Source organism: Onychostoma macrolepis, chromosome 17 (assembly GCF_012432095.1).
Source record: "Onychostoma macrolepis isolate SWU-2019 chromosome 17, ASM1243209v1, whole genome shotgun sequence".
Lineage (NCBI taxonomy): Eukaryota > Metazoa > Chordata > Actinopteri > Cypriniformes > Cyprinidae > Onychostoma > Onychostoma macrolepis.
Window position 1 is genome coordinate 24298723 of NC_081171.1, and position 7902 is coordinate 24306624.

The 7902-nt window shown below is 35.8% G+C and overlaps 2 protein-coding genes across 2 annotated transcripts; one reads left to right on the forward strand and one right to left on the reverse strand.

Annotated features, from left to right (window-relative positions):
• Nucleotides 1-7: 7 nt before the first annotated feature.
• isca2 (iron-sulfur cluster assembly 2) lies at nt 8-4800 on the reverse strand. Its single transcript, XM_058750228.1, has 4 exons — nt 4673-4800; nt 4115-4259; nt 1393-1508; nt 8-707 (listed from the first exon to the last, which is right to left on the reverse strand). Exons 1-4 carry the CDS (start codon nt 4732-4734, stop codon nt 533-535), a joined length of 498 nt encoding a protein of 165 aa, XP_058606211.1. The 5' UTR covers nt 4735-4800; the 3' UTR covers nt 8-532.
• A 930-nt stretch (nt 4801-5730) lies between these two features.
• npc2.1 (NPC intracellular cholesterol transporter 2, tandem duplicate 1) lies at nt 5731-7307 on the forward strand. The gene is made up of 5 exons (XM_058750230.1): nt 5731-5850; nt 6027-6122; nt 6208-6315; nt 6402-6574; nt 6662-7307. Exons 2-5 carry the CDS (start codon nt 6041-6043, stop codon nt 6746-6748), a joined length of 450 nt encoding a protein of 149 aa, XP_058606213.1. The 5' UTR covers nt 5731-5850; nt 6027-6040; the 3' UTR covers nt 6749-7307.
• The last annotated feature ends 595 nt before the right edge of the window (nt 7308-7902 follow it).

Here is a 7902-nt window from a genome sequence, read left to right on the forward strand (position 1 = left end):
CTGACATATCAATTATAACACTAAATATAGTTTACACAGTAATGTACTCATAATGAGGACAGTCAAAATTATTTTTTTAACTTAACTTCTTTTGAACCCGGATTCAATTCTGTGATTAATCTATCATTTAATAATAAAAACACATTACTTGCATTAAATCTGAGCTGTACCTTAAGAAATGCTGACTTATTCATATTTACATGATTCCTCTGAACACTGTGATTGAAATAACAGAATAATGATAAACTACGCAAATGACCCTGAGAATATTCCCCCAAAAAAACAATAATCTTTACAGGCATATATTATAACTTTATTAGAAATATATTTACAATCTTCCTTATATACAACACACTAACAGCTGCAGGGTATGATTTTTTTTTTTTTTTCTATTGCGTCATCTGTGGTCATATAAATAGATTTAACATATCAGAACCCCTAATGTTAGCTTATCATGCTTTTGGCTGATCTTCAATAAGCACATAGCTATGCATGCGTTAACAACTTCATAAACTATAACGCTGTGATGGTGTCAGATTTTGACAGAGAAGGACGAGCCGCATGAGCAGCCGTGTTCAGCCTGTGGGTTCTTCAACACCTGAAAGGAAGAACGGATGAGCTCCCGACTGAAGTCAATGGTGGATCCTTTCACAAACTCCAGACTGTCCTGGTCAACTATTATCCCAACACCATTCTTTTCAAACACTCTGGGAAAAAACAAGACCAAAATAAAAGCAAAAGGTCAACAAAATGCATTATCACATCACTGATTACCAAGTACGTTTATTGGAATTCTGTGGTATGAACACTGAGACTTTAGATTTGGCAATAAAGGTGCAAACTAGGGGTCGACCGATATGTGTTTTTCTGGGCCAATGCTGATACCGATTATTACAGATCAAGTAGGCCGATAATCAATATTTTGAACCGATATATATATATATATATATATATGTCGGTTGTAAAACTGAAAATTAATGTCAAAATTAATAATGACAAGGGCCCTGACAGAAACTTTCTTTAAATGCTTTTAAATGATTTTATCGGCAAATCGGTTTTGAAAATGACCGATATAGATAACCATAAAAATGTTTAATATCTGCACCGATAATTGGTCGACCCCTAGCACAAACCTGATCCCTTTGGACAGAGAAACATTAGAAATGTTCATGGGTTTAAACTGTTATCAGAGTCATGTCTTAACAATTACTAACATTGCTGCAAAACATATAAAAAAATACATGTAAAACATAACAGGATATTGACTCCTGAGGTTGATGAAAAACATTAAGCATCTTTGACTGACTCCATGTTGGAAAAGAACTCAAAATTGACCTTAATGATTAATAATTAATATTGACCTTTTTTTTTAAAAGCCCTTTTAGTAATTACCTGTCGTCTTCGTTTTTTGCAGTATCCAGGGAGAATTTATACTGGAATCCTGAACATCCGCCTCCCTCCACTGCTATCCTCAGAAACTCTCCCTTTTCCATAATCTCAGCGAGCCTCTGCAGGAATAATAATCAGCATTTTAATTTGATTGTTCATTGTTGTCCATGTCTACAACCCGAATTTCGGAAATGTTGGGACATTTTTTAAATTTGAATAAAATGAAAACTAAAAGACTTTCAAATCACATGAGCCAATATTGTATTCCCAATAGAACATAGCAATAAAATAACAAATGTTTAAATGGAGAAATTTTACACTTTTATCCACTAAATGAGCTCATTTCAAATTTGATGCCTGCTACAGGTCTCAAAAAAGTTGGCACGAGGGCAACCAAGGGCTGAAAAAGCAAGAAATTTTGAAAAGATTCAGCTGGGAGAACATCTAGCAACTAATTAAGTTAATTGCCATCAGGTCTGTAACATGATTAGCTATAAAAGGGATGTCTTAGAGAGGCAGAGTCTCTCAGAAGTAAAGATGGGCAGAGGCTCTCCAATCTGTGAAAGTGTGCGTAAAAAGATTGTGGAATACTTTAAAAACAACGTTCCTCAACGTCAAATTGCAAAGGCTTTGCAAATCTTATCATCTACAGTGCATTACATCATCAAAAGATTCAGCGAAACTGGAGAAATCTCTGTCCGTAAGGGACAAGGCCGAAGACCTTTGTTGGATGACTGTGGTCTTCAGGTCCTCAGACGACACTGCATCATTCATCGGCATGATTCTGTCATTGACATTACTAAATGGGCCCAGGAATACTTCCAGAAACCACTGTCGGTAAACACAATCCGCCGTGCCATCTGCAGATGCCAACTAAAGCTCTATCATGCAAAAAGGAAGCCATATGTGAACATGGTCCAGAAGCGCCGTAGTGTCCTGTGGGACAAGGCTCATTTAAAATGGACTGTTTCAAAGTGGAAAAGCGGTCTATGGTCAAATGAGTCCATATTTGACATTCTTGTTGGAAATCACAGACGACGTGTCCTCCGGGCTAAAGAGGAGGGAGACCTTCGTGTTATCAGCGTTCAGTTCAAAAGCCAGCATCTCTGATGGTATGGGGGTGCATATGTGCATACGGTATGGGCAGCTTGCATGTTTTGGAAGGCACTATGAATGCTGAAATGTATATAAAGGTTTCAGAGCAACATATGCTCCCCTCCAGACGACGTCTATTTCAGCAGGACAATGCAAAACCACACACTGCAGCTATTACAACAGCATGGCTTTGTAGTAGAAGAGTCCGGGTGCTGAATTGGCCTGCCTGCAGTCCAGATCTTTCACCTATAGAGAACATTTGGTGCATCATTAAACGAGAAATATGTCAAAGATGACCACGAACTCTTCAGCAGTTGGAAACCTATATCAGGCAAGAATGGGACCAAATTCCAACACCAAAACTCCAGAAACTCATAACCTCGATGCCCAGACATGTCTTCAAACTGTTCTGAAAAGAAGAGGAGATGCTACACCCCCGTCCCAACTATTTGAGACCTGTAGCAGGCATCAAATTTGAAATGAGCTCATTTTGTGCATAAAATTGTAAAATTTCTCAGTTTAAACATTTGATATGTTATCTATGTTCTACTGTGAATAAAATATTGGCTCATGTGATTTGAAATTCTTTTAGTTTTCATTTTATTCAAATTTAAAAAACGTCCCAACAGTTCCGTAACTTCTCACAAATAGTAACTGAGTTACATCATTATAAAAGTAACTAATTACCAGGGAAAGCAATTATTGCGTTACTTTTTAAAAAATGTTTAAATGTCAAATAACTTTGGATGCCCCCAATATTAAATATGTTAAATTAATGAAATGGACACTAAAAAGAATAAATTATTATTATAAAACATTGTACATTAAACTACACTATTTATCTACTGACACTTAGTATCAGTCAGTCAAGCATTATAATATAATATTATGATAATTTTATATTATATGATGATAGAACTTTAGTAATTAGAATAACCAAGTATGAATGCATATTTGTCATCAATATAAAACGCACTAAGGATTAATGAGCTGCTGGGTTCAAGAATATTAATCACGTTGTCTGCGTTCGCTCGAATTGATTTGCTGAAATCAAAACCGGGATGATAATAGGTGAGCGCCAGCCAATGAGATAAGATAATGAGATAATCGTTTGAGCATAAGTCCCGCCCACTACCAGAGAACCCGGCAGTTCTTAAAAGCTGAAGAATTCCAAAGGAACTCCGTTATTTTGACAGGAAAATACAACAAAGAATATCGTTTACATGTAGCGCATCAATTCTGCATGTTATGAAAGACTCTCTTGCTCTGCATCTTTCTTTATGTGCGTGTTTGTGAGAGAAAGCGACGGCGAGTCGTGCGCTTCACACTAGAGTTTATGGTACGTCAAATACAGCTACACTGCGCATCCATTCAGATGAACTGAAAAATTTAATTCTAATAATATAATATAGTAATGCCACATTTTATTGTCAGTAACGGTAACGGCGTTGTAACGGGGGAAACAGTAATTCGTTTGATTACTCGTTACTGAAAAAAATAACGCCGTTAGTAACGCCGTTTATTTATAACGCCGTTATTCCCATCACTGACTATGATTGGGTTATCTGTTACTCCCAAAAAATGTGATGGCTAAAGTATCTAAGATGAAGTGCAGGTGAGATCATCAAACCTTGACACAGGATTCACTGAGAGTGATGTTCTCAGCTAACGTTAGACTGCTGGAGGGCCTCTGGAGCTCTTCTTTGGTGGAGGAGGCGCTGCTGTAGCGCGCGGCGGAGGCGACAGGAGCTGAACATGTTCTGAGGGTCTCAACTCTGGACAACAACAAACACACACAATGCCCTTGAGCACAATAACGCACGGCTAATATGCACATCATAACAATAGGATTGTATTATATAAAAACAACAACAATAAAACAGATTAAAAAGCTTTGCCATTATTTAACAGAACGGATAAGTTTGTAAGCAACTTATAACAAACGAGCAATTTTACTTAAATGTTTTAATGCAAATATGACGATAATTTGTCAACATGCGTAAATGCTAGTTTAAGTTATCAAATCATATCATCTGTGCTGTTAGCTCACTATCGCGTCTGTTCTCAAGCTAGCTAGCTAAGCTACGTGCATTAGCTATTACTTGAAGATAAAGTACCAAACAAACTCGTATTATATTAGACAATACATTCTGAATGTATTATTGCCATTTCGCTAAATTGTGCATACTTAAAAAGGTGAAACGACGCTCTTTTAGGGGCGCTTATGAGCAGTCTTCTTGCGAAAGACATCTTCAATAACCCGGATAGTACTGCGCATGCGCAAAACGAAGTTATCTAGAGTAAGGGTTGCCAGATTCAGTGGTTTAACCCTTTTATTTTCAAAACGATTTCTGTCTGCTAATTCTGAAAATAAATCGGCTACTTATTAATTTGAGGTTAAAACGAATATAAATGCTAATGGTTTACCTTTCTAATGGTTACTTTTCTGAAAAAAAAAAGGATGACAGTCAGGATTTTTCAGTTTTAAGTCACAAATGCAATTTAATTTTTACAAAAATGAAATCTATGCAGGCTTAATGTGCAATAACATTTTCTACAAATGTGTAATTTTATTCTGTAAAAAGTGTCTGCTGTGGTAAAATCTTATTTATATAGAAAAAATAAGCTGATGTGCGTAATATTAATTATGACTCAAATATCAAATTTTGCTCAATCAAGCCTCACAGATGCCAGATATTTCCAATGTATCCCAGACAAATAAAAAACAGTTGAATTAAATTGTACATAAAATCCGTATTCACACTAAACATTTTATATTGGTTGCAGGATCTCTCTTTGAGGCATGGAAACATGCAGATTTAGTTACAAATGTAAAAAAAACTTGCTACGTGTACTGCGTTAAGCTAACTTAGACTTGTTATAGCACTTACATATTATTGCTCTTTTGATAGCTTCCATTGTCATCATTTGTAAGTCGCTTTGGATAAAAGCATCTGCTAAATGACTAAATGTAAATGTAATCTCTTAAGCACAATTAAATGTTTTAAAACAAAACTATAACTTTTAAATTGTTTTCACCCTATATAATGCAAATTTGCAAATTATGATTTGTTCATATTTACATTTGATTTAACTCTGCTGAAAAGTAGAGGGACACGCGTTTTCTAAATTGAGAGTTTTACTTCTCTTTTCAATCTCTGAGCGAGAATAATAGCGGGGTATTGATATATCTGGCAACAGACTGTCCTCCTGGTTTCCAATAATTTCAATGAGTCATTGCTATTCGCCGACACTGCGGTTGCGTCACGAGGACGCCCACACAGACAGTATTTGATTGGAGAGCAGTCACTCTGATCTTGTGACAAGGAAGTAAGGTGTGAAAACAAGGGGCTGAAGGAAGGGCTGGTAAGCAAGCACATTTTAATTTAATTTGTTTTTATAAACTTTTCCACTGTATTGCTGTTTCCTATGTTTTGTGTGTGTTAATTATTAAAGGTAACGTCTTGACAAGTGAGTGTACAGAGATTCACTGTCATGTGATTGTACTCTTGTCAATAACATCGTGTGTTTGTTCTCTACAGGACTCAATTGAACCATGGACTACCGTGTGCTCGGCGTTGTTTTATTTTCTTTTCTTGCTTACACTAATGCAGAGCATGTGAAATTTGCCGACTGTGGTAAGTACTTTGCTAATGAAGTTCTTATATTTAACAATTCGTATAATTTGCATTGTCTTAGTTCCAAGCTTTCTTTTCCTTACAGGCTCAGTAGAAGGAAAAGTTTCTGTGGTTGACATCCAGCCCTGCCCATCACAGCCATGCCAGCTTCGCAAGGGACAGTCCTATACAGTCAATGTAACCTTCACCAGTAGTGAGTTGCTTTTCGCATCTAGTGACCGCTCAAATAAACCAGATCTAAAAAGTAGGAAATCAACAACTTGTTTATATTTCCCATAGGTGTTGCCAGTCAGACCAGTACAGCTGTGGTCCACGGAGTGGTGGCTGGCGTCCCCGTCCCCTTCCCTATTCCTCAATCAGATGGGTGCAAGTCTGGAATTCAGTGTCCTATTGTGCCACAAAAAACTTATAGCTACGTCAACCAGTTGCCTGTCAAGAATGAGTATCCAGCAGTAAGTATTAACTTCATCTACTTTCCAGTTCTAACAATGCTGTGATGTTGCATTCATTCACTTCCTTATTTTTTTTAACTTTATTAGATAAAACTGGTTGTGGAATGGGAATTAAGAGATGACCCCAGCAAAGACTTGTTTTGCATCAAGTTCCCTGTTCAGATTGTGAACTGAAGGCCAACAGTGAAGCCAAAATGCTTACAAAGGGATACAATTAAGAACCGAGGAATCTGGATGTGTGCCTAAACACTTTTTTTTTTCTATGGACCTTTTAGATCTAATATTGGTAGATGCAGATTTTATGACTTATTCTACTACTTTTTTTCTAACCATAACACACTTGTCATTTTAATGTATGGTGTTTAACTATGCACAGAGTGCCACTCTACAGAAGTTGCCTAATCCTGGTTTGTTTCTAAAATTGTATTAATGATTCACCAGAACGAGACTCTGACGAGCAAGCGGTGGTCAGAGCTGGTGATTAAATCAAGTGTGCACTAACTGCTTTGTGGCTAAACTGTGTTCTGATGCGTCTAATCAAAGTTTCTTTAAACAATTGGTTGTAAACTTTTTACTTGCATTTTTAAATTTGCATATTTAATAAAGAATGCATCTTAAAATGAGCATATTTTCTTAAGAGATCTGTAAATGTGGCCACAAGCAAAAGGCCACATTTGACATGTAACTATGTATATTACTGTCTTAATGAAATAAACTACTTTTTTAAGGTGAACAATGATTTTTGTTATTCTTGTTTAAGGGTTTTATCCAGGATGTAAAATCAGAATTCAAATATTCCTACTGGCGCACTACAACTTTTAGAAAACAACTGGAATCCTTTATGATTTTTTTTAATTGCTCTTACGCTCAAGTCTGCAGTTATTTGTTTAAAAATACAGTAAATATAGCAAAATATTAATTTTCCTTTTTCTTACTACTTTAGAGTAAAATTTATTCCTGTGGTGGCAAAGCTGTATTTTCATCAGCCATTACTCCAGTCTTTAGTGTCACATGATCCTTCAGAAATTCTCAGTGCTAGAAACAGCTGCTTAACATTTTTTTTTTGGATACCGGTTAAAAAGAACAGCATTTATTTAAAATAAGGGTATACAGCACTGATAAGGTTGTTTTGTTTTTTTAATTACTATAAAGTGATAGTAAAGACTTATACTGTTACAAATAATTTCTATTTTATCATTCAGCTTTGCCACCACATAAATTATATTTTATAATATATTAAAATAGAAATGTTATTTTAAATTGTAATACTATTTCACAAATGACTACTTTTACTGTATTTTTGATCAAATAAATGCAGCCTTGAGTCA

Excerpts from the sequence above, each read along its gene's own strand:
- npc2.1 (XM_058750230.1), top strand. The coding sequence starts at position 6,041 with ATGGACTACCGTGTGCTCGGCGTTGTTTTATTTTCTTTTCTTGCTTAC. Across the intron at positions 6,316-6,401 it reads CAATGTAACCTTCACCAGTA|GTGTTGCCAGTCAGACCAGT; the intron begins GTGAGTTGCTTT and ends TATTTCCCATAG. Across the intron at positions 6,575-6,661 it reads TCAAGAATGAGTATCCAGCA|ATAAAACTGGTTGTGGAATG; the intron begins GTAAGTATTAAC and ends TAACTTTATTAG.
- isca2 (XM_058750228.1), bottom strand. The coding sequence starts at position 4,734 with ATGTCTTTCGCAAGAAGACTGCTCATAAGCGCCCCTAAAAGAGCGTCG. Across the intron at positions 4,260-4,672 it reads GCGTCGTTTCACCTTTTTAA|AGTTGAGACCCTCAGAACAT; the intron begins GTATGCACAATT and ends GTTGTTGTCCAG. Across the intron at positions 708-1,392 it reads GCAAAAAACGAAGACGACAG|AGTGTTTGAAAAGAATGGTG; the intron begins GTAATTACTAAA and ends GTTTTTTCCCAG.